The sequence below is a fragment of the Salvelinus alpinus genome, chromosome 29, assembly GCF_045679555.1.
Source record: "Salvelinus alpinus chromosome 29, SLU_Salpinus.1, whole genome shotgun sequence".
In the NCBI taxonomy this organism is placed as follows: Eukaryota; Metazoa; Chordata; class Actinopteri; order Salmoniformes; family Salmonidae; genus Salvelinus; species Salvelinus alpinus.
Window position 1 is genome coordinate 24,853,521 of NC_092114.1, and position 27,386 is coordinate 24,880,906.

A 27,386-nucleotide genomic window follows, 5' to 3' on the forward strand; every position below is an offset into this window, starting at 1 on the left:
TGTGTATGCATGTTATGTGTGTGTGAGCAAATTAAGTGAGTGTGTGTATGTGTTTGTGTTGCTGTGTCAGTGTCCATGAGTGTGTAGAGTCCTGTAAGTGTGCATAAAAACAGTTTTAAAAAAATGCATGGGTCAATTCAGGCTTGGGGATACTAGCTGTTCAGGAGTCTGGTACCGTTTGTTGCCAGTGCGGAAGAAGAAAAAACAGTCCATGTCTTGGGTGGCTGGAGTCTTTAACATTTCTCCGGGCTTTCCTTTCACACCGCCTGATATAGAGGTCCTAGATGGCAGGAAGCTCAGCCCCAGTGATGTATTAGGCTGTGATGGAGGCAACCTAAACAATAATATAGTGAAGCGAAGTTGTAATAACGCAGACTACCTCTGCCGGTGGTGTCTACCGCAAGCAGGGACGATTGGCGAAGGACGTGTGGGCGAAAGGAAGAGAGAGTCGCTGCCGAGCTACACAGTGTCAGATTAGTCAGGGGAGATGGTGACTCCAGAGGGGAGCAGAGGAGGCGTGTCCGACATAGGGACGCTATGAGGAGTTGGCTCGAGGAGAAGTGCACGAGGGGGGGGGCACACACGGGGAGATTGGCGGAGTCAGGTAGGAGTCCTGAGCTGACTCCCCGTGCTTACCGTGGCGAGCGTCGTACTGGTCAGGCACCGTGCTATGCGGTGGAGCGCACGGTGTCTCCAGTACGTGTTCATAGCCCGGTGCGCTACATCGCAGCTCCTCGCATCTGCCGGGCTAGAGTGGGCATCGAGCCAGGAGGAATGATGCCGGCTCAGTGCATCTGGTCTCCAGTGCGTCTCCTCGGCCCGGGGTATACTGCACCAGCCCTACGCACGGTGTTCCCGGTTCGCCAGCACAGCCCAGTGCGGCCTGTTCCAACTCCCCGCACTTGCCGGGCTACAGGGGGGATCCAGCCAGGAGGAGTTGTGCTAGCTCTGCGCTCGAGACCGCCAGTACGCCTCCACGTTCCAGTGCATCCGGTGCCTCGGCCAAGGACAAGGCCTCCTGCATGTCTCCCCAGCCTGGTGAGGCCTGTGCCTGTGCTAAGCCCTAATCCTCCTGCATGTCTCCCCAGCCTGGTGAGTCATGTGCCTTCTCCCAGAGCCAAGCCTCCAGTGATGATCCATGGCAAGAAGCCTCCAGTGATGATCCATGGCAAGAAGCCTCCAGTAATGATCCATGGCACGAAGCCTCCTGTGATGATCCATGGCACGAAGCCTCCTGTGAGGAGTTATGGCACGAGGCCTCCAACGAAGGACGCTAGTCCGGAGCCTCCAGCGTCGCCCTCTAGTCCGGAGCCTCCAGTAACGGGCTTCAGTCAGGAGCAGCCAGAGTCTCCCTCCTGTCCGGAGCAGCCAGAGTCTCCCTCCTGTCCGGAGCAGCCAGAGTCTCCCTCCTGTCCGGAGCAGCCAGGGTCTCCCTCCTCTCCGGAGCAGCCAGGGTCTCCCTCCTGTCCGGAGCAGCCAGGGTCTCCCTCCTGTCCGGAGCAGCCAGGGTCTCCCTCCTGTCCGGAGCAGCCATGGTCTCCCTCCTGTCCGGGGCCCGCTGCGAGGGTCCCCGGTCCGGGGTCGGCGGTAAGAGCCGCCACCGCGGTGAAATGTCCCGCACCAGAGCCGCCACCGCGGTGAAATGCCCACCCAGAACCTCCCCTATAGGTTCAGGTTTTGCGGCCGGAGACCGCACCTTTGGGGGGGGGGGGGGGGGGTACTGTCACGCCCTGACCGTAGAGATCCTTTTTCTGTCTCTATTTTGGTTGGTCAGGGCGTGAGTTTGGGTGGGCATTCTATGTCTGGTGTTCTATGTTGTCCTTGTTTTGTATTTCTGTGTGTTTGGCCTGTTATGGTTCTCAATCAGAGGCAGCTGTCTATCGTTGTCTCTGATTGAGAATCATACTTAGGTAGCCTGTTCCCACCTGTGTTGGTGGGTGGTTGTTTTCTGTTTAGTGTATGTCACCTTGCAGAACTGTTCGTTTATCGTTTTTGTTGTTTTGTTCTAGTATTCGTATTCATTAAAAGGAATTATGAATACTTACCACGCTGCACCTTGGTCTTCTCCTTCTCCTCTATACGACGATCGTTACACATGCGCCGAATACAACAACTGTAGACCTTACCGTGAAATGCTTACTTACAAGCCCTTAACTCTTCTTGATATGCAGTGTTGGTTAAGAAAATATTTACCAAATAAACTAAAGTAAAAAATTATAAAAAGTAACACAATAACGAGGCTATTTACAGGGGTACCGGTACCGAGTCAGTGTGCGGAGGTACAGGTTAGAGGTAATTTGTAGATAGCAGGTAGTGGTGAAGTGACAATGCATAGATAATAAACAGCGAGTAGCAGCAGTGTACAAAACAAATGGGGTGGGGGGTATGTGTCAATGTAATAGTCCGGTGGCCATTTGATTAACTGTTCAGCAGTCCTTTGGCTTGGGGGTAGAAGCTGTTATGGAGACTTTTGGTCCTAGACTTGGCGCTCTGGTACCGCTTGCCGTGCGGTAGCAGAGAAAACAGTCTATGACTTGGGTGACTGGAGTCTCTGACAATTTTATGGGCTTTCATCTGATACCGCCTATTATATAGGTCCTGGATAGCAGGAAGCTTGTCTCCAGTGATGTGCTGGGCCGTACGCACTACCCTCTGTAGCGCCTTACGGTCAGATGCCGAGCAGTTGCCATACCAGGCGGTGATGCAACTAGTCAGGATGCTTTTGATGGTGCAGCTGTAGAACCTTTTGAGGATCTGGGGGACCTATGCCAAATCTTTTCAGTTTCCTGAGGGGTTTGTCGTGCCCTCTTCACGACTGTGTTGGTGTGTTTGGACCATGATAAATCATTGGTGATGTGGACACCAAGGAACTTGAAACTCTCGATCCGCTCCACTACAGCCCTGTTGATGTTAATGGGGGCCTGTTCGGCCCGCCTTTTCCTGTAGTCCTCAATTGTATATGTTGTCATCTAAGAAGAAAATACTAGTAACAATGAAAGTACTAATGAAAGATAAGACAGTAGCTAAATGCTAGCAACACATCCAAGGGACACTACTAGTTAAACATTCTAAGGGATATTATTCACTACAAATGGAATTACATTCTGAGTAAAAGACAGACCTTATTAAAAGCCATACAGCGATGAAGTGGGCTTGAGGTGACAGTTTATGTTTTGGTGTTCACAAGCTTTTTGCTGTGATAAGTCTGTACGGTCTAACAACAGCAGGGTTGTTTTTGTGATTAATTATTCATGTTTTTATGTGGATTAAGGTCTTTAAGAGGGGATTTTTAATTTCATACAAAGTTATATTTTATGCATTTAGTCTGTAAAGGAAATACAGACAGTGAAGCCAGGTTTTTTTATTTTATTATTATTTTGGTGTTTTTTCAAGGTTTACGGAACCGGTTTCATGAGTTAAGTCATACAGGATTTTGCTTAAATATTAAGTCTTGTTGTCTATTTTAAAGTAAGCAACAGAGTCAAGGTTCATTCATATTTGGATGTGAGCTATTTATTGTATGCATTTGGTTGTCATTTTGAACTTTGAAATGGGGTTTATTTTGTGTAAAAGTGACCCACAGTATTGTGATTACATTGTTCTTACCAACTCTAAACTTTTTATTCATTCCAAAAACTAAAGATAATAATTAAAAACAGAAGTCAACAAACCAAGATACTGTGAGAACCCCGAAATCCTGGTTCCCTTGAATTAATGTACTGAGATAATCACACCTTTACATATGCAAATTGGAGTGGGTCTAGGGTGTCTGTGATGATGGAGTTGATGTGTGCCATAACCAGCTTCTCAAAGCACTTCATGATTACAGATGTGAGTGCTACAGGGCGGTAGTCATTGTGGCATGAAGCCTTAGAGTTCTTGGGAACAGGAATGATGGTTGTCATCTTAAAACATGTAGGGATTACAGACTGGGACAAGGAAAGGTTGAAAATGACTGTGAATATGCCTGCCAGCTGTTCTGCGAATGCTTTGATGAACGCACCCCGGAATACCATCCGGCCCTGCGGCCTTACGAGTGTTGACCTGATTAAAGACCTTACTCACGTCGGACTTGGAGAGCGAGATCACCCAGTCCTCTGGGTCGGTGGGGGCCCTCACGCAAGACACGGTGTTGTTATTGTCGAAGAGTCTATAAAATACATTGAGTTCATCTGGTTGAAAGGCATCGTTGGGCAGATCATGGCTGGTCTTCCTTTGTAATCCATAATGGACTGTAGCCCCTGCCACATGCGGTGGGCATCAGATCCTGTGTAATATGATCTTATCGGCTCTTAACCAACCATGCTATTATGTTGTTGTTTTTTGCATTGTTCGTAACTTCTTTTGTACATAATTCACTGGAGAAGGAAACTAAGATTTCGCAGAAAAAGATCAGGGTGCCTTGTGAAGATCAGGCGACGAGTGGCTAATCTGGATAATCTGCCTTTATCTTCCGTCCTGCTAGCTAATGTTTAATCGCTGCAAATGAAATGTGACGAACTGAAAGCGCGTACATCCTACCAACGGGACATTACAAACTGTAAAATCTTATGTTTCACCGAGTCGTGGCTGAACGACGACATTAAGAACATACAGCTGGCGGGTTATACACTCTATCGGTAGGATAGAACAGCAGCCTCTGGTAAGACACAGGGCGGGGGCCTATGCATATATGTAAACAAGTCTCAAGGTTTTGCTCGCCTGAGGTAGAGTATCTCATGATAAGCTGTAGACCAAACAATCTACCTAGAGTGTTTCATCTGTATTTTTCGTAGCTGTCTTACATACCACCACAGACCGATGCTGGCACTAAAACCGCACTCAATGAGCTTTATACCGCCATAAGAAAACAGCAAAATGCTCATCCAGAGGCGGCACTCCAGGTGTCCGGGGACTTTAATGCAGGGAAATTTAAATCAGTTTTACCTCATTTCTATCAGCATGTTAAAACCTCTTAAGGATCGGACCATTTTTTTCAATTTTAGCCTAAAATGACATACTCAAATCTAACTGCCTGTAGCTCAGGACCTGAAGCAAGGATATGCATATTCCTGATACCATTTGAAAGGAATAACTTTGAAGTTTGTGGAAATGTTCAATTAATGTAGGTGAATATTTTTTACATTTTATTTCACCTTTATTTAAATGTCCAACCAGAGGGAAAAAAATTCTAGACCACCTTTACTCCACACACAGAGATGCGTACAAAGCTCTCCCTCGCCATCCATTTGGCAAATCTGACCATAATTCTAACCTCCTGTTTCCTGCTTACAAGCAAAAATTAAAGCAGGAAGCACCCGTGACTCTGTCTATAAAAAAGTGATGAAGCAGATGCTAAACTACAAGACTGTTTTGCTAGCACAGACTGGAACATGTTCCGGGATTCTTCCGATGGCATTGAGGAGTACACCACATCAGCCACTGCCTTTATCAATAAGTGCATCAAGGAAGACGTCCCCACAGTGACTGCACGTACATACCCCAACCAGAAGCCATGGATTACAGGCAACATTTGCACTGAGCTAAAGGGTAGAGCAGCCGTTTTCAAGATGCAGGACTCCAACCCGGAAGCTTATAAGAAATCCCGCTATGCCCTCCGACGAACCATCAAACAGGAAAAGCATCAATACAGGACTAAGATTGAATTGTACTACACCGGCTCCGGCGCTCGTCAGATGTGGCAGGGCTTGCAAACTATTACAGACTACAAAGGGAAGCATATCTGAGAGCTGCCCATTGACACGAGTCTACCAGACGAGCTAAATAACTTCTATGCTCGCATCGAGGCAAGTAACAATGAAACATACATGAGAGCATCAGCTGTTTCGGACGACTGTATCATCACGTTCTCTGCAGCCAATGTGAGTAAGACCTTTAAACAGGTCAACATTCACAAGGCCGCTGGGCCAGACGGATTACCAGGACGTGTGCTCCGAGCATGCGCTTACCGACTGGCAAGTGACTTCACTGACATTTTCAATCTCTCCCTGTCTGAGTCTGTAATATCAACATGTTTCAAGCAGACCACCATAGTCCCTGTGCCCAAGGACACTAAGGTAACCTGCCTAAATGACTACCAACCCGTAGCACTCATGTCTGTAGCCATGAAATGCTTTGAAAGGCTGGTCATGGCTCACATCAACACCATTATCCCAGAAACCCTAGACCCACTCCAATTTGCATACCGCACCAACAGATCCACAGATGATGCAATCTCTATTGAACTCCACACTGCCCTTTCACACCTGGACAAAAGGAACACCTATGTGAGAATGCTATTCATTGCGATTGTTATTCACGCTGATCCTCCTCTACTGTACTCCCTGTTCACTCATGACTGCATGGCTAGGCACAACACCATCATTAAGTTTGCTGATGACACAACAGTGGTAGGCCTGATCACCGACAACGATGAGCCAGCCTATAGGGAGGAGGTCACTGACCTGACCGTGTGGTGCAAGGACAACAACCTCTCCCTCAATGTGATCAAGACAAAGGAGATGATTGTGGACTACAGGAAAAGGAGGACCGAGGACACCCCCATTCTCATCGACGGGGCAGTAGTGGAGCAGATTGAGAGCTTCAAGTTTCTTGGTGTCCACATCACCAACAAACTAACATGGTTCAAGCACAACAAGACAGTCATGAAGAGGGCACAACAAAACATTTTCTCCCTCAGGAGACTGAAAAGATTCGGCATGGGTCCTCAGATCCTCAAAAGGTTTTACAGCTGCACCATCGAAAGCATCCTGACGGGTTGCATCACTGCCTGGTATGGCAACTGCTCGGCCTCCGACCGCAAGGCACTACAGAGGGTAGTGTGTACAGCCTATTACATCACTGGGGCCAAGCTTCCTGCCCTTCCAGGACCTCTATACCAGGCGGTGTCAGACGAAGGCCCTAAAAATTGTCAAAGACTCCAGCCACCCTAATCATAGACTATTTTCTCTGTTACCGCACGGCAAGCAGTACCGGAGTGCCAAGTCTAGGTCCAAGAAGCTTCTAAACATCTTCTACCCCCAAGCCATAAGATTCCTGAACAGCTAATCAAATGTCTACCCAGACTATTTGCATTGCCCCCTCCCCCTTCTACGCTGCTGCTACTCTCTGTTATTATCTATGCATAGTCACTTTATCAACTCTACCTACATGTACATATTACCTCAATTACCTCGACACCGTTTCCCCCGAACATTGACTCTGTACCGGTACCCCTGTATATAGCCCTGCTATTGTTATTTACTGCTGCTCTTTAATTATTTGTTATTCTTATCTCTTACTTTTTTGTAGGTATTTTCTTAAAACTGCATTGTTGGTTAAGGGCTTGTAAGTAAGTCATTTTGTTCGTTTGATGACTCTGCAGAGGTCGTAACGGGACTTCCTCACCCGTAGTGTCAGTGTTTTCTGTGATAGCCCTGTGTGCGGGAGCCCTGTCCTTTAGCTTGGTGCCAACCTCTATATTAATCCAGGGCTTTTGATTGGGATGCAGTGAACCTTAACTGTGGGGACAACGCCGCTGATGCATTTCCTAATGAAGCCGGTGACGGATGTGGTTAGCTCGTTGATGTTATCGACGGTGTCTCGGAAAATACTCCAATCAGCTTTCTGATTTTGATGACCATTTCTCAATGGAGCGAGTCAAGGGTACTTCCTGTTTGAGCATCTGCTTGTTAACAGGAAGCAGGAGTATGGAGTCATCTGATGTGTGTGTGTGTGTGTGTGTCCCAGTATTGGGTGTGTGTGTCCCAGTCTATGTCTGTGTTTGTGACATTTTACAGTACTCTAAGAACTCCCCAAGTCTTCCAATAATATTGAATCTATCAATGCAGCTATTCCTATCTCATTGTGTGATAGGAATATATTAACTTTATTCAAGCTCATCTAGCACTCATTTAGATGAACAAATAAGCACACACTTCATATTCAAATGGTAAATACAGGATCAAGTATTAATCACTCCAACAGCGTGTGTGTATTTCAAATGGCACCCTATTCCCTATCTATTGCACACTATATAGGAAATAGGGTACGGTTTGGGATGCATCCACTGTCTTTCTAGAAATATTCAAATTAAACCTGTGTTATTGTTCATAGTCTTTATTTTTGCTCTGACGTCATGGAATGATTCAATGTGGATTAATCATGATTTATATATTTCTTTCCTCACAGCGTCCTCCGGAAATTACTCATTGCCATCATTACTGAGCTCTACAGGATGACAATGTTTGCCTTAATGGCAATAAAATGAAATTCACTCAGAAATGAGAGGCAGCTTTGCCTTGTTTGCTTCAGTACACCATCATATTCAGGGAAATTAACATCACACCATGTTTTCACCCACAGAATGTAATTCTCCTCGACTATTCCGCTTGTTACTACCTACAACTCGATCCCTTCTTTCTTTGTCCTACCTCCAGCTCAGAATCTTATAGGCCTTATGCATGGAATCTTTAAGAACATGTGCATGGTAAAAATAAGATAATAACAAGAGAAATATGCTGAACAATTCGTTTCCATTTCTCTGTTGAACCTCTACTGAGTGAAATTTCCCGAAAGTCAGACTCTTCCCACACGCCATCTACTTTTTCTCAGCTATTGTGTCCTTAGATATATTCTTCAGACTTGTCCAGAGGAAATTGTTGATATGTTGTAAAATTTTTATTTGGAAAAATCAAATCAAATCAAATCAAGTTTATTTTATATAGCCCTTCGTACATCAGCTAATATCTCGAAGTGCTGTACAGACACCCAGCCTAAAACCCCAAACAGCAAACAATGCAGGTGTAGAAGCACGGTGGCTAGGAAAAACTCCCTAGAAAGGCCAAAACCTAGGAAGAAACCTAGAGAGGAACCAGGCTATGAGGGGTGGCCAGTCCTCTTCTGGCTGTGCTGGGTGGAGATTATAACAGAACTATGCCAAGATGTTCAAAATGTTCATAAGTGACAAGCATGGTCAAATAATAATCATGAATAATTTTCAGTTTTTCAGAAAAATGCGCCAACAATGCATTTTACCTCTACTGGGTGAAATCATGGCGATTCATTGAACAGTATATATTTTTGGGGTAAAGGGGATACATCTTAAACACTTACCCCTGTTAATTGGATAGGATTAATTGACAGCAGGACCATGGTTACCATCCAAATTAGATCAAATTTGGAAATTTACTGTATATGACAGGATTTGAATAATATAAAGATGACTAGCTATAGATCTTGAGCAGAGTGTCACTCAAGGACACCAGCCACGATGGGTACCCTTAAATGTTATACCTTTATTTAACTAAGCAAGTCAGTTAAAAAACAAATTCTTATTTTCAATGACAGCCTAGAAACAGTGGGTTAACTGCCTTGTTCAGGGGCAGAACGTCAGATTTTTACCTCGTCATCTTGGGGTTTCAATCTTGCAACCTTTCGGTTACTAGTCCAACGGTCTAACCACTAGGCTACCTGCCGCCCCAAATACAGTGCCTTCCAAAAGTATTCACACACCTCGACTTTTTCCACATTTTGTTGTGTTACAGCCTGCATTTAAAACTGATTCAATTTGGAATTTTTCCATCACCGGCCTACACACAATACCCCATAATGTCGAAGTGGATTTTTTAAAACAAATTAAGACCAGGCACCACACCCTCATAGGGTATTTTTTTCCCTAAATCATATTACAATGAACTTTTACCAGAATAACGTAAACAAAAACATTTAATATTAAAATGTTTCTGAAATATTGTATTAAAATATGCAAATGAGGCCATGTCTCATTAAATATGTGCATATTTGCTTATTGTGCAAAACCACTTGATCTGAACAATGGATAAAGTTAGTCTAACTATTTTGGTTTCATCTTGTTATCACACTCCAGGACCGGACTTGTCCAGAGCAGACTGTGGATAAATACTTTTTTCATCTTTCTATCTGTAAAATACTAAAATGCATTGTTAGCGCATTTTTCCAAATAAAAAATGTACAACATATCAACAATTTCCTCTGGACAAGTCTGAAGAATATATCTAAGGACACAATAGCTGAGAAAAAGTAGATGGTGTGTGGGAAGAGTCTGACTTTCGGGAAATGGTAGTTAAAGACAAGTACTGTACACGGGAAATAGGCTACAAAACTCCAAATGCCTTTTTAGACCCAGTCACCATCTCTTCAAAGTAAGTTACTAGATATAGTCCAGTTTGTAACATTCTCTATGAAATGGGCTTTAAAATTATTTGTAATTCAATGCAGTGAACTTTGAAATGACTGATTTATTTCCAATTTAAAGTGTTGAAAATTCATTAACATTTTGATGACGGTAGTATGACAAACTAAAGAAAATATACATTTCATCAAGTTTTTTACATTTTTATGTGTACTTTATGAAAATACTAATATTAATGGACCAAAATACCAACAAATTATTGCAAAATGTATAGGTTGATGCAAAAATGTTATTTCAGCATGTGGTGCCTGGCCTTAAAAATGAAAAGCTGAAATGTCTTGAGTCAAAAAGTATTCAACCCCTTTGTTAAGGCAAGCCTAAATAAGTTCAGCAGTAAAAATGTGATTAACAAGTCACATATTAAGTTGCATGGACTCACTCAGTGTTTGCAATAATAGTGTTTAACATGATTTTTGAATGACTACGTCATCTCTGTACACCAAAGGTACAATTATCTGTGAGGTCCCTCAGTCGAGAAGTGAATTTCAAACACAGATTCAACCACAAAGACCAGGGAGGTTTTCCAATGCCTCGCAAAGAAAGGCACCTATTGATAGTTGGGTAAAAATAAAAGAACAGAGATTGAATATCCCTTTGGCCATTGTGAAGTTATTAATTGCACTTTGGATGGTGTATCAATACACCCAGTCACTGCAAATATACAGGCGTCCTTCCTAACTCAGTTGCCGGAGAGGAAGGAAACTGCTCAGGGATTTCACCATGAGGCCAAAACAGTTACAGACAATGTTCCCTCAATAACTAACTAACTAGCAAACAACATGAAAAAATGCGCCCAAGTGGCTACATGAAGCTCTCGCTTTGATCTCAAAATAAGTACATCTACTCATTACGCTCATGCTGTAAACACAGTCCAGTTCAAAGTGAATGGCACAGATCCATATATGGCAATGGTCTATTTGGTATGCAGCTCTGATTGCTTATACCGCACCAGTCTGCGTAGAATACAGGCTGAGTCGTGTGTGTCAATGCAACAGAATCCTACTCCGATGCATTCTGCCCACAAAAAAATATCTTGCATAGTTTTGAATACTAAGTCTTGCATAGTTCAATTTGTTTTGGTGTCTTGCATTGAAAGTGGCCAATATTGGATTGATTTGATCACAATTTCCACAGTAAAGGGAAGCGTTGATAGTGTTAACTAAAGGGGAAAACTCTTGAATGTTGAGTGAAGTTCAATCTTGTGCTTCTCTGCGTGGACGGATATTTCGCACACAAGCAGCTTAGAGGGAAAGTTGGTTACAGAGTTTAATGGCTGTGATTGGAGAAAACTGAGGATGGATCAACAACACTGTAGTTATTCCACAATACTAACCTAAATGACAGAGTGAAAATAAGGAAGCCTGTACAGAATACAAATATTCCAAAACATGCATCCTGTTTGCAATAAGGCACTAAAGTAAAACTGCTAAAAAATGTGGCAAAGAAGTTAACTTCATGTCCTCAACACAAAGCGTACTACTCTTCACATGTTCAAGCATGATGGTGGCTGCATCATGTTATGGGTATACTTGTCATTGGCAAGGACTAGGGAGTTTTTTAAGAAAAAAAGAAACAGAATAGAGCTAAGCACAGGCAAAATCCTAGAGGAAAACCTGTTTTAGTCTGCTTTCCAACAAACATTGGGAGACCAATTCAACTATCAGCAGGACAATAACCTAAAACTCAAGGCCAAATATACACTGGAGTTGCTTACCAAGATGACATTGAATGTTCCTGAGTGGCCTAGTTTCAGGTTTGACATAAATTGGCTTGAAAATATATGTCAATACTTAAAAATGGTTTTCTAAAAATTATCAACAAACAACTTGACAGAACTTGAATATATTTAATGGGCTATTATGTGTAATCCATTTTGAATTCAGGCTGTAACACAACAAAATGTGGATTAAGTCAAGGGGTATGAATACTTTCTCAAGGCACTGTATAGACACTGATATGACACTTATACTGACACCTCTCCAAAGGATCATTGGTAAGGTCCTCCAACAGTACTGTCACTTACTGCCTCTTGATGAGTTCTCCACTGTGTCCCAAATAGCACTGTATTCCCTATACTGTACTGCACTACATTTAACCAGAACCCTATGGGCCTTGGTCAAAAGCAAGGCTTTCCCCCCTTTATATATTCTATTTGGGACACTGCTCTTATCTCTAAAGGTCTAACTTGACCCTTTTCTCACCCCTTAGCCCACATCCCATTACACGCTTTAGTACTCTCTGTTGTCTTCTCTCTGTTCCGGACACCAATGGTGTGAAGAACGACCTTCGCTGGAGCTGCGCTCGAAATTGTCATATAAAATATGTAATTATGCTTTTCTGATGTTAAATCTGCTCCCATTGTGTAAAATCTTTGACAGGAGATAAATTGCCTAGGCAAAGAAAGAGAGAAAAAGAGCACAGGAGACACAGAGATGTAGCCACGGGGAACTGAAATCAAAATGCTGAAACTGGTACCCAAGCTAAGTGCACATTAGAACGCAGGCAGGTAAATCGACGGGAGTCACAACAGCTCTTTCACAAAGTCATTAACTTTGTTATGCAAAGGGGAGAATCAGTCTAAATTACAGACACACTCTGGAATGAGATATACATAGCTATAGGAGCATATTCTAATCTTAGACATGTTACAGAAGTTTTATAACAGCAGATTGTTGGTAAAACACACTGAGTATACAAAACATTAGGAACAACTTCTTAATATTGAGTTGCACCCCCTTTTTCCCTCAGAACAGCCTTAAGTCGTCTGTGCATGGACTCTACAAGGTGTCAAAAGCGTTCCACAGGGATGCAGGCCGATGTTGACTCCAATGCTTCCCACAGTTGTGTCAAGTTGGCTGGATGTCCTTTGGGGGGGTGGACCATTCTTGATACACACGGGAAACCGTTGAGACTGAAAACCCCAGCAGCGTTGCAGTTCTTGACACACTCAAACCAGTCCACTTGCCACCTACTACCATATCCCGTTCAAAAGCACTTAAATATTTTGTCTTGTCCATTCACCCTCTGAATGGCACACAAACAATCCATGTATCTATTGTCTCAAGGCTTAAAAATCATTATTTAGCCTGTCTCCTCCACTTCATCTACACTGATTGAAGTGGGTTTAACAAATGACACCAATAAGGGATCATAGCTTTCACCTGGATTCACCTGGTCAGTCTATGTCATGGAAAGAGCAGGTGTTCCTAATGTTTTGTACACTCAGTATATGTTTCATACACTCAGTGTATGTGTTTGATGGAGACAAAATTATCTTAAAAGCTCCATACAGGGTACCCATTATATTACATTATATTTCATTCATATAATAAAGAACATGTTTAATTGAAAGGCGAACATCAATGTTTTATAGTGACCATTAAATCTACCTGCTAAACATTGAAATATGATTGGCTTCCTTTACATTCTCTATATAGGGAGCGTTAGGTCTCACACTACGATGACTCCCATTTGGTTCACTATATCCACTAGCCTCTCCCAGGGGGATCTGCCTATTCCCACGATGAGACTGTAATATCATCCATAGCCTGCAGAAATCCAAATGACTAATATCTCTAGAAGTCTTCAGCTGAGATAGCGAGCTGCTAGGACAGACTGGCTGCTGACTGTTCAAGAGCTGGAAATACATATTAGATCATTGTAGAGAGAACCCAGTGACGAGACTTTCCTCTGTTTGTGTGTGTACTGCATAAACAGTTGGTGGTTTTGTGTATGATTTGAAACTAGTGACCACTCAAACCATATGAGAGAGAGAGTGAGAGTGAGAGTGAGAGAGTGAGAGAGAGAGAGAGAGAGAGAGAGAGAGAGAGAGAGAGAGAGAGAGAGAGAGAGAGAGAGAGAGAGAGAGAGAGAGAGAGAGAGAGAGAGAGAGAGAGAGAGAGAGAGAGAGAGAGAGAGAGAGAGAGAGAGAGAGAGATATAGAGAGAGAGAGAGAGATGACATGTACAGCCAACACACACATTCAAATAGCTCTTATGTTCTGGAATCTCTAATTAAGGGGCATAAGAAATAATGATGACATAAACTCCTGCAACACTCATGTGTATCTAATGGGATACAACATAGTAGTTTAAGCAACTCAAGGACACGCCTGAAAATGCTGACAGCTTGTCGTGGTTAGAATACGGGGAATGTAGGAATCTGAAACACAGCTGATGAAAATGTGCCCTTAATTTCACCTGAGATCTGATTATTATAGACAGACTGATTTGATTATAAATCACTGGATAACTGTGATTGTGTTGAAATATTCAGCTCATATGATGGGTTGTGCGCAAATGGATTTGTCACTTGATTTGCCAGAGTTTGATCATCTTTTTTTCTTAACAGTTTACTAATACACCATTGTTAAAACAATAAGCATCAGAGCAACTTAATGTAAAATGTTACCAAATCTCCTTTTCAACCTTAACATTTCTCTGTCCTGAATCATCTGTCAGTGTTTCTGCTGCAAAGGGTACAGTATGAACGGATGCGAGCGGTTAACGTCACCGCACAGTGACAGGGTCAAAAAACATGAAATCGGCAACTAAATTAGGACCATTTAGAATGATGTGAAGTACTGGCACCAAGCGAGAAAATGAAACTGGTTTCAAATGAAGGGATGTAGGACTTCATTAGACTACACACAGCATCATCAGCAAGAAAGCTAGCTACAGTAGCAGATAAGCCATAATATTTCCCTCTTCATGTATTAGGGAGGGTAAATTCATATTTAGTCTCTCAAAGTCTCTCAAATGAACACTGATGAGCAGTCAGGAATGGTTTACAGTTATAATGGTAATGTCTTTTCGCAAGAAAAAATAAATAAATCTAATTCAAACTGCAATCTCTTCCCCACCAGGTCTCTCCTTTGTTTCCTCCAGAGATATTACACTAAGCCACTTATTCTGTTTTTCCATGTTTGTTTGCACTGAGGTACTGTACACTACATGACTAAAAGTTTGTCGAACGTCTCATTCCAAAATCATTGGCATTAATGTGGAGTTGGTCCCCCCTTTGCTGCAAAAACAGCCTCAACACTTCTGGGAAGGCTTTCCACTAGCTTTTGGAACATTGCTGAGGGACTTTCTTCCATTCAGCCACAAGAGCGGGCACTGATGTTGGGTGATTAGGCCTGGCTCGCAGTTGGCGTTCCAGTTCATTCCAAAGGTGTTCGATGGGGTTGAGTTCAGGGCTCTGTGCAGGCCAGTCGAGTTCTTCCAGACTGATATCGACACACCATTTCTGTATGGACCTTGCTTTGTGTACGGGGGCATTGTCATGCTGAAACAGGAATGGGCCTTCCCCAAACTGTTGCCACAAAGTTGGAAGCACAGAATCATCTAGAATGTCATTGTATGCTGTAGCGTTAAGATTTCCCTTCACTGGAACTAAGGGACCAAGCCCAAACTAGGAAAAACAGCCCCAGACCATAACTCCTCCTCCACCAAACTTTACAGCTGGCACTATGCATTGGGACAGGTAGCATTCTCCTGGCATCCGCCAAAACCAGATTTGTATGTAGGACTGCCAGATGGTGAAGCGTGATTCATCACTCCAGAGAAGGCATTTCTACTGCTCCAGAGTCCAATAGCGGCGAGCTTTACACCATTCCAGCCGACACTTGGCATTATGCATAGTGATCTTAGGCTTGTGTGCAACTTTTCGGGCATGGAAACCCATTTCATGAATCTCCCGACGAACAGTTATTGTACTGACGTTGCTTCCAGAGGCAGTTTGGAACTAGGTAGTGAGTGTTATAGCCATGGATAGACAATTTTTACACACTATGCACTTCAGCACTCGGCTGTCCCGTTCTGTGAGCTGGTGTGGCCTACCACTTCCCGACTGAGCTGTTGTTGCTCCTAGACGTTTCCACTTCACAATAACAGCACTTACAGTTGATTGGGACAGCTCTAGTAGGGCAGACATTTGACGAACTGACTTGAGCTCTTCAGTAAGGCCATTCTATTGCCAATGTTTGTCAATGGAGATTGCATGGTCGTGTGCTCGATTTTATACACCGGTCAGTAAGGGGTATGGCTGAAATAACCAAAATCCACTAATTTGAAGGAGTGTCCACATGCTTTTGTATATATAGTGTATTTCCCTTATTTTTCACTATTTTTTTTTCTCTCTCTCTCTGCCCCCTCATTCCTCTTTCCTGCCTCTCTCTCTCTCCACTTAACTCACTTTCATTCATTAGGGTGGACGGCATGCTGTTCATCACTGGGACACTAATTTATTACAAAGCCCTGAGCTTGGGGGGAGATAATCAAAGATATGGATATTGTGAGGAAATGCTAGCTCATATCCAGTGGATGTGGCTGCTGTTTGAGAGATGAAACCTCCTTCTGTTTCAGGTTAGAGCCCCCCCCCCCCCCCCCTAAATAGTAAGGTATGATTTCTGTGACAACCCCTAATAAAGGATTGCAAGTGTTCACAAGGTGATGAACTATCAGTTTAGTAGAACGTTACAGGTCACCAGGCTCCGTGACCTTTGACACAATGACGTCATTCATAGTGACAGTGTAGTGATTGAGAAAACCAGTTCCTGCCTTCCTTCATTTATTCAGAGAATTAGGGATGGAAATGGAGGGAGGGAAGGGAGTTAGGGAAGTGAATCAGCCATTTGACAAGTTGGTACATCTGTCCATCTCTCATCTGACTGGTTTAGTGACAGTCTGTCTGTCCATCTCTCATCTCACTGGCTTAGTGACAGTCTGTCCATCTATCATCTGACTGGTTGTACTGACAGTCTGTCTGTCCATCTCTCATCTCACTGGCTTAGTGACAGTCTGTCTGTCCATCTCTAATCTCACTGGCTTAGTGACAGTCTCTCCATCTCTAATCTCACTGGCTTAGTGACAGTCTGTCCATCTCTAATCTCACTGGTTTAGTGACAGTCTGTCTGTCCATCGCTAATCTCACTGGTTTAGTGACAGTCCCTCTGGCTCTATCGGCCTCAGCTGTCTAACTGATACTTTTGGGGGGGCAGGTAGCCTAGTGGTTAGAGCGTTGGGCCAGTAACCGAAAAGTTGCTGGATCAAATCTCCGAGCTGACAAGGTACAACTCTGTTGTTCTGCCCCTGAACAAGGCAGTTAACCCACTGTTCCCAGGTAGGCCGTCATTGTAAATAAGAATGTGTTCTTAATTGACTTACCTAGTTAAATAAAGGTTAAATAAAAAAATAACCCAAGGCCAATGCAAGGCAGAACACAGCTTTAGTAGCTAGCTGCTAGAGTTTGGAACACACACACACACCTTCACAGACACGCATGCATGTATGCATGGACATACAGGAACACTTGATCACGCACCTACCTATGGACTTGGACACACACATAGAAGAATATAGGAACGCATGCACTCATTCACACACACACACGCACACAATACGTACCTTTAAAGTTGATCTTGAAGCCAATGGAGCCCACGCTCTCGTCTGACTGGAGGTGAAGCCACATCTGATGGGTCATGCTGACTATGAGGTCAGGGACGAAGCTACCTGAGAGACTGGGGGGAGGATGACAATACACTGTTAACCTGACTGTAACATGGATACTGGAACATGGACAATAAACTGTTAACCTGACTGTAACATGGATACTGGAACATGGACAATAAACTGTTAACCTGACTGTAACATGGATACTGGAACATGGACAATACACTGTTAACCTGACTGTAACATGGATACTGGGCCATGGACAATAAACTGTTAACCTGACTGTAACATGGATACTGGAACATGGACAATAAACTGTTAACCTGACTGTAACATGGATACTGGAACATGGACAATAAACTGTTAACCTGACTGTAACATGGATACTGGAACATGGACAATAAACTGTTAACCTGACTGTAACATGGATACCGGGCCATGGACAATAAACTGTTAACCTGACTGTAACATGGATACTGGAACATGGACAATAAACTGTTAACCTGACTGTAACATGGATACTGGAACATGGACAATAAACTGTTAACCTGACTGTAACATGGATACTGGAACATGGACAATAAACTGTTAACCTGACTGTAACATGGATACTGGAACATGGACAATAAACTGTTAACCTGACTGTAACATGGATACTGGAACATGGACAATAAACTGTTAACCTGACTGTAACATGGATACTGGAACATGGACAATAAACTGTTAACCTGACTGTAACATGGATACTGGAACATGGACAATAAACTGTTAACCTGACTGTAACATGGATACTGGGCCATGGACAATAAACTGTTAACCTGACTGTAACATGGATACTGGAACATGGACAATAAACTGTTAACCTGACTGTAACATGGATACTGGGCCATGGACAATAAACTGTTAACCTGACTGTAACATGGATACTGGAACATGGACAATAAACTGTTAACCTGACTGTAACATGGATACTGGAACATGGACAATAAACTGTTAACCTGACTGTAACATGGATACTGGAACATGGACAATAAACTGTTAACCTGACTGTAACATGGATACTGGAACATGGACAATAAACTGTTAACCTGACTGTAACATGGATACTGGGCCACGGACAATAAACTGTTAACCTGACTGTAACATGGATACTGGAACATGGACAATAAACTGTTAACCTGACTGTAACATGGATACTGGAACATGGACAATAAACTGTTAACCTGACTGTAACATGGATACTGGAACATGGACAATAAACTGTTAACCTGACTGTAACATGGATACTGGAACATGGACAATAAACTGTTAACCTGACTGTAACATGGATACTGGGCCATGGACAATAAACTGTTAACCTGACTGTAACATGGATACTGGAACATGGACAATAAACTGTTAACCTGACTGTAACATGGATACTGGAACATGGACAATAAACTGTTAACCTGACTGTAACATGGATACTGGAACATGGACAATAAACTGTTAACCTGTAATATAGCATTTATAACAACACATACCAGAAACGGACTGGATATTAGGCAGTTCTGGTAAATGTCACAATGGCTGGTCCATCTTTAGCCGAATGGGCCTGTCCAAATTGTGTTTTTTTACGCCAAAGTATCAGTATTTGTATAATAGAGAAAAAAAATAATGGGCCGGTGTGCTAGAAATGTCTGGGCCGACTTCTGGTCCCAGTCCGTCCCTGACACGTACTATACTATCACACTGCAACATGGGACTGTTACATTGATAACAACAACACAACCCCCTGATTGTAACACGGTACTGGCACATTGATGGACAATCTTTAAAATCGAGTCAATGTTATGGGGGACTACACTAGCTTTGAAGATGAATGTTAACATGCACCCTACCACATAGTGTCTCTGTCATGCCCTGATCTGTTTCACCTGTCCTTGTGATTGTCTCCACCCCCTCCAGGTGTCGCTTATTTTCCCCAGTGGATTTATCCCTGTGTTTCTTGTCTCTCTGTGCCAGTTCGTCTTGTATGTTTCCAAGTCAACCAGCGTTTTTTCCGTTCTTTTTGCATTCTCCTTTTTCTAGTCCTCCCGGTTTTGACCCTTGCCTGTTCTGGACTTTGTACCCACCTGCCTGACCATTCTGCCTGCCTTGACCATGTGCCTGTCTACCAATCTGTACCTCCTGGACTCTGATCTGGTTTTGACCTTTTTGCCTGTCCATGACCATTCTCTTGCCTACCCCTTTGGATTAATAAACATTGTAAGAGTCCAACCATCTGCCTCCTGTGTCTGCATTTGGGTCTCGCCTTGTGCCTTGATAGTCTCATATGCGGTGCAGGGAATACAGTACATTCAACAATAGTATAGTCTATGTTACGGACATAGAATCACAAAGACCATTGATAGCTTCTCCACCTGAACTTTTGATGACCTCTAGTCCATACAGTAGTTAACTGGCTTAACAGTCAATACCATTTGCATACAGAATACATAAAACCCACCACAGGAGGCTGGTGAGGGGAGGACGGCTCATAATAATGGTTGTAATGAAGTGAATGAAACACATGGAAACCATGTGTTGGATGTGTTCGATACCATTCCATTTATTTTCTTCCAGCCTGTAACAGCACACAGTAATAAAGATACAGTGAAGTGCTGAGCCACTCACACTTGTAGTATTGTCTTGGGGTCACCCACTTCCCCTCCGTCACCGATGGTTAGCGTGTCATAGGCAATCTCCAGGTCAAACTCCTCAAAGTTAATCTGAATTACCTGTCGGTGGCAAGAAGAAACGAGGCATAATGGTTAGCCGCATGTCAAATGGCCTAAATTAAAGTTTATGGGTTTCTCACAATTTAATTCCACTGGCCTAGCTAATACAAGAAAACAAGCATGCTCCCCAAACAGAAATATGTTTGCCTCTGATTATGTCTAATTTGGAATATTGAAACTTCTGTAAATGCATTGAATTCGTGTGGGTCTCACAACTGTAATACTGTGAACTAAAATTATCACTTATTGGCATTTGTAGCTGAAAAGGACTCCTGTTTCAGAGGAGTTTGGCATCACAAAAGAAAGACTGTTGCCGTGTGTTTTGAGAATTAATTGAAATACAGTGGTGATAGTAAAATACTGCCTGTGATTGCAGTGATGTGATTTGTTCATTAGTCCATGATGCAAAAACTCATCATCATCACAGTTTTCTGGAAACTTCACATGCACAGTTTCTTAAGATTTAATTTTCAACTGAAAATATAACATCTAAGCAAGTAGTAGCAGGAAACCACAGGTCTGCAGAAGCTTTGAAGCATACCGTACAGTAGCTGCCCATTGGTTAAAAACTGGTTGAATCAATTATGTTTACACATTGTTTAAACTATACTTAAACTATCCTTTTAAGACTTTCCCCGAAAGTTTGCAGTAAAACATTTACGGACATTTATTTTGTTGACTGACCACCTCAGATGACAGCAATTTCTGTTATACATTAGAATGTTGGTTCATTCCATGGCTCATTATTCTTTTGTCTAGTTATCAAAATCATGCCACTAATCTAAGATGAAAATATGGAAATTTAACATCCTGTTATATAAAAAAATAAAGCTTTAGTGCATAATTAGTGTTGCAGCCGAAAAAACTGCTGACAGCCCTCTCTCTCTCTCTCTCTCTCTCTCTCTCTCTCTCTCTCTCTCTCTCTCTCTCTCTCTCTCCCTGAGGACTAAGACAGGCTCCTCTGTTTTCTCCTAAAGTCCCTTGGGGTATAGGTCCATATGGTGAAACAGAAGAAGAGAAATAACTTCACATTGGCTAATTACACTAATTACATTGTGAACTGTCTACACATTAATACAAATCTAGTTGTTTCTTAGAAGAACACTGACAAGATATTTTACACGATGGTGAATTGTCTTATGGAGAGTCCCCAGACATACATCACATGCATATTACCAGTATGTATATCAACATTCACAGGTAGATCAGGAAAAATAAATATTTAACTAATCAAACGTGACTTACACGGAGGAAACCAATACCATCAGGACTCTGAATAAATATCACACGATTAAAACCGTCCCTAACCCAACACCAAATCAATTCAAAAATCAGACAAAAGGTCTACTTGATTAAAATACAATTTCCTTTGCTCTCCATGTGATGTAGACCAACATAACTCTTCTGTGTGTGTCTTGTGTCATCTAGAGATAATTACATTTCAAAGGTGCTATACGACATACTTACAGAAGGATCGGAAGTGTTTTTGTCTGGATTAATAATAAAGGGCAGAAAGTCAGAGACAATGTGTGTGTGTGTGTGTGTGTGTGTGTGTGTGTGTGTGTGTGTGTGTGTGTGTGTGTGTGTGTGCGTGTGTGTGTGTGTGTGCGTGCGTGTGGAGAGGATGCAGAAGGGATTGAAGATTCTTTTCATTTTATTAACTCATCAAGGTTCAGATGGAGACAACTAGGCCCAGTTGATATGGCAACTGGGCCAGAGAGGGGTTTTAGCAGGTGGCTTCCAGTCCTCTCCTCGGGATAGAGTCCCTTCACCTGGTTGATTGATGCTCAGAGAGTTCACCATTCCAGCCCCGAGTAATAAAGCTGTGTTTTCAAATGCCGATTACAAAGCACTCAATCCCTACTGCCATCACAAAGGTCATCGTTGTGTGTGTTTGTGTGTGTGTGTGAGCATGCATGCCTGTGTAATATACACATGCATGTGCACGTGAATGAGTGTGTGCGTGATCATAAAGATTTGTACCAGTGCAAAACCTCTGTTGTATTACAAACAAGGCGGTTGAGGCCACACTATTACACATTAAACGACAAAGCATTGAGCCCAATAAACCCATATCCTAGTCTTATGACTTGCCAATGAACATTTAAAGTCCCAGTGAGGAACACCACAATGTGGAGAAGGAGGTGTTTACTCACTCACAGAGAGACAGATCTGTCTCTGAGGAGTCAACTGGAGCGGTTTGAATAGGCCTTTATGTAAAAACACAGGGTTTTTTAAAGCCTCACAAACCTCTGAGAGGCCCTTCAAACCTGCTAGTAAGCGCAGCGCTCCTCTCATCAGGAAGGACTCGAAGTTAATGTCCTCTCTCAACTGAGACAAATCCCTTATTTTATGTTGTTCAGTCTGCTCCCCGTGTTCGTACCACAAAATGGCTGTTTTCTATGTCAGTAAAAGGCATCGTCTCATAGCCATTGTCTTCACTGCTTATGATGTGGATTTAAAACAAGTTACTGAGTAATTATTAAGACTAATAGGCATACCATTTGTCATGCAGGCTTGCTAATAACTATTGCTTGACGTGTAGCATACAAATAAAGAAAGAGATATGAGAAAGATATGAGAAAGATTATCATCAGGTGCTGAAAAATAACAGAGCCATGCCCAGAGAGGGGTTGTGGATATTGGCAGGTGAGTTGTAGTGTTGTAGTGTTTGTGATGATGATGGGGGGGGGGGGGGGGTGAAGGGTGATTAGACGAAGGGGGACTCTGTCAGTCATGATTCCCACATGTTCATGCTGGGCCGAGAGGGGGCTTAAAGAGAGTGCTTCATACACATACGCAACCCTGCCCCAAGCCCATGCCACACACATGGGCCCAATCAGACTCTCATCCATTCCCTGTGACAAGGCACCCAGATCGTTCACACACACTCACACTCGTTAATTTCCTCTAGATTAGCCCTCCACACGGATGGGCTGTCTGATTCCCTCTGCCTCTCCATCTCACCCAGTAGAGTGCTTGTTGTTGTCACGTTAGAGCAGGCAGGAGTGTGTGTGTGTGTGTGGGGGGGGGGGGGGGGGGGCTGCTTTTGTGCAGGCAGGAGTGTTTGTTGTGTGTATGGGGTTGAGTGCTTTTGTGCAGGCAGGAGTGTTTGTTTGTGTGGTGTTGAGTGTTTTTGTTCCGTCTCACTGTGTCATTGGCAGCACCATTCTCAGCGGTAGTGTTTGCTTTGTGTTTGTGAGCCATCTGTTGGGCACTATCTTTGGTTTGGATAGAAGTCTATGAAATTAATGAAATGGACAAATACAAACACTCTTTTGTTGGTAATAAAGTCCAGATTGATGCTTTGATTGGTTGCAGAGTATTTATAAAAAGCTTTTGAGGATATTTAAGCACTGGCTCCTATTATAGCTGAGGGAAACCCCCGGAAACACCACAACCGTATGTGCAGAGACCATCTGTGCCTGCACAATCATTGTGGGATTCAAGTTGGAAATTATTGAATGACTCAATCACCAATCATCTCAATCACCACAGAGTCCGTTTCATTTGGTTGAAAAATAGAAAAAGTAGCTTTTTTTAAGAACTGAAGAAGACTGATCAGAGGAACTGATAAGAATATTTACATGATCACAATCTACCTTGCCACAGGGAGGCCTTTGAGTCTCAAGATTCAATATTACATTTTAACTTCAAAAACATCAAAATGTGTCGGCGTGCGTTTCAACTCCCGGAGGAAGTCATTTTTTTTACTTCCCACAAGCCACTAGCACTTCAGGGCTCTGATCTGCCAATCACAAGCCAGGGATGAGAAAGAGAGTTACACATCCTCTTTCCCTTGGAACATTTTCAGAAGAGAGTGAATCCTCTGCATGTGTTGGCAGAGGTGTGTGTTTAAAGATGTTTTCGTGCCCTATGGATCATGTGAAGCTGGTTTCGGAGGTAGTGTGCTGATCGGATTACCAGGACTTACTGAGCTGTACATTAACATCTTCCAGGCGGTTCCCAACAAAGTTTGTCATCACTATCTCTAGTCCTCCAACGCAGGAATCATCTATCCTCTAGCCCTATTTTCTTTCATCATCATTGTTAACTCTTTATTTCATCTGACAATGGCTAGCAGTTTCTTAATTGTGATAAAAACAGAACATTGTCATCAGTTTTCGAGGCATTACTGAAATATTTAATGTAACAGCTGTTTATTTGCTGAAATGTGTGCAGTTGCCCAGCTATTAAAAGGGACAGGCAGCTATTTGAGACTTTTTGTTTACTTTAAGTTTTACGGTAGTTCCTCAACGCTTTCTCCTCTAATTGGAGAAAGTGACAATAGTGTATGTGGCAATTTGGAAAGAGCCAAAGTCAAATCCTCCATCTCTAAAGAGTGTTACTTAATATAATAGAAAAATCTTACATGTTTCACTTTCACCTTAAAAGACGACTTTGGGATTTTGACAATGAGGGCCCTTTATCTACTTCCCCCAGAGTCAGATGAACTTGTGGATACCATTTCTATGTCTGTGTACAGTATTAAGGAAGTTAGAAGTAGTTTCGCGAGCCAATGACTGGAAGTCTATGAGTATCTACTAGCATGCTAGCAGATCCCCGTAGACTTCCAGTCAGATACCCATAGACTTCCAGTCATTAGCGCTAATGCTAGTTAGCAATTGTGCAAGTAATAGGTAGCAACTTCCTTTAAATTGCACACAGATACATAAAAATGTTATCCACGAGTTCATCTGACTCTCGGGAAGTAGATAAAGATCCCCACTGCCAAAATCCTGAAGTACAGTATGCCTTTAACTGCTTTCTCTAATGGTGATATTCCAACAAACCATCAATCTCTGGAGTGAGACCAATGAGGTGATGTAACAGGATTGGATTTGTGCTGCATGGAGCACTTCCTACAAGTGGAGGCTAGATTACTGATAGACATTTGCATATGTCAGGTTCATAGCTACTCTGATGAAGGGGGAAGAAACAGGACGAGTAAGTCTATGGCTATCTCCCAATTATCTCTCCTTCCTCCCAAAGTGTGCACTTGGTCACTTCACCAAACCAATGCTTTTAAGTTTGTGGAGAGTAAGTAGTGAACTAGTGTACACTTCAGAAGGAAGGAGAGAACCTACAGTATGAGTACTCTGACTCTTGTCCTTCAAGCATTACACAGTAATACACAGTAATACACATTGACTAGCAACTGAATGTGATGGCTATAATAGGATGTGATACAGTTGGACTGTTAGCACACACTTAACAGGCAATACGATAACTGTTGTAACATAGCCGTGCAAGACGCCATCTGCAAAGGAAAGGCCTTGCTGCAGCAATGACGTTGTATGCGGCTCTAAACTGGCAGAAGCAGGGCGGCTGTTTAAAACATCGCAAGAGAGAAAGAGAGAGAGAGCGAGAGAGCGAGAGAGAGAGAGAGAGAGAGAGAGAGAGAGAGAGAGAGAGAGAGAGAGAGAGAGAGAGAGAGAGAGAGGGGTGGAATAAGGTCTCCAAATTGAATTAAGGCACGACAACCTGCAATACTCTCCCACCAAGGTTAAAACAGGGAACGCAATATAAATAAATTGGTGCTCTGAAATTGTGTCTGCCAAAAATAAATGAAGCAATAACGTTCGGTGCTGTAAGCAGCTATTACCCATCTCTTACCTCAAGGAAGAGGCCATCTGCCACTGAGAGGGTGTGACAACGTTTCTATAGGAAACCCTTCCCCTTTTCCCTCAAGTGCTTCTCTTGTTTGTTTGTTTTTTCAAAAAATGTTTTTACAGTGAAGTGATCTGAAGCTCATTACATGTTTTAGAGAAGGAATTTCTTTAATTAAGAATACAAGATGGTTTATCAGAAATGCATTCTATAATATAGAATAAGGAGCAATAAGGACTCAAGGTTTGAAAAACAGACTCTGTATTTGTTAACTAATATTACCAAGTACTTGAGGTAGAATTAGGTTTCCCAGATCCAGATTAAGCCTATTCCTGGACTAAAAAGCATGCTTCATGGAGAATGTCCATTGGAAGTCAAGTACTAGGCTTATTCTGGGTCCAGGAAACCAGCCCTTACAGTTTTCTGAGATTTTAAAGGATGTGTGTTGTGTTGTAATGTTGTCGAAAGACTAAGTAAATGACCAGAGTAATTGGTATTGTAAGTGGTGACCATAAACTATCATTGACACCATTGACCTTATCAAATCAAATCAAATGTTGTTATAGTCAGTGCAGATAGTTTGGGTACCATTCATTGACTATTTAGCAGTCTGGCTATTTATATTGCACTTGCTTGTGTTTATCTTTGACACTCATTGAAATGACCTGGCCCACTTGGTCTTAAAACATTTCAACTATTTCAGAAAACTCTATAAAAAAGCTCTAGATTTATTGAAAACAACATGACAAAAAACTGGCAGCGGGAAAACAAAAACAACTTTCCACAGTTGTTCTGGCTCAGTCCCAGACCATTCAAAATGGTGAAATGCCAACTGAAAAAACAAGGCAAAATGGAGGGAAGGAAGAAAACATCTCTATGGCCCACAAGGCTTTCATGCTACCTTCCATCCATCATCGCCATGGGAATATGTCCAAACAATTTCATAACAGGCTTTTGAACATTTTTGGAGTTTCTCAAAATATAACATTGGAGTAAGAAATGAACTGCCAGGACTAAACCTTGAGGCCCTTTTAGCTTTTATGTTCCTGGCCCTTGCTAGGGACCCTGTCATTGTGCATTGGTAATATCATCTAATACACTGGAGTGCTTGTGGGCTGCTTCTTTCCTTCTTTCTTTCTTTCTTTCCTTCATTCCTTCCTTCCTTCCTTCCTTCCTTCCTTCCTTCCTTCCTTCCTTCCTTTCTTCCTTCCTTCCTTCCTTCCTTCCTTCCTTGAGGTAATCACAGATCTGACATGACATGACTGTTGAAATCAATGTAAAGATCAGTGATTATCTCAGGGAAAGGAAGAAGAACAGAGAGTATTAAATTGGGTTCTGATTCTTAGTGTGTGTCAG

The 27,386-nt window shown here is 42.6% G+C and overlaps 1 protein-coding gene across 2 annotated transcripts in view; it reads right to left on the bottom strand.

Annotated features, from left to right (window-relative positions):
• The window catches only part of LOC139559367 (CUB and sushi domain-containing protein 3-like), a 700,638-nt gene that overhangs the window by 300,899 nt on the left and 372,353 nt on the right, over positions 1 to 27,386 (bottom strand). For both annotated transcript variants that reach the window (XM_071375335.1, XM_071375334.1), the window contains exons 11-12: positions 20,317 to 20,420; positions 17,617 to 17,729 (exon numbers count right to left, since the gene is read on the bottom strand). In XM_071375335.1, the coding sequence (XP_071231436.1) occupies positions 17,617 to 17,729; positions 20,317 to 20,420 (217 nt within the window). The remainder of the gene's footprint in view (positions 1 to 17,616; positions 17,730 to 20,316; positions 20,421 to 27,386) is intronic.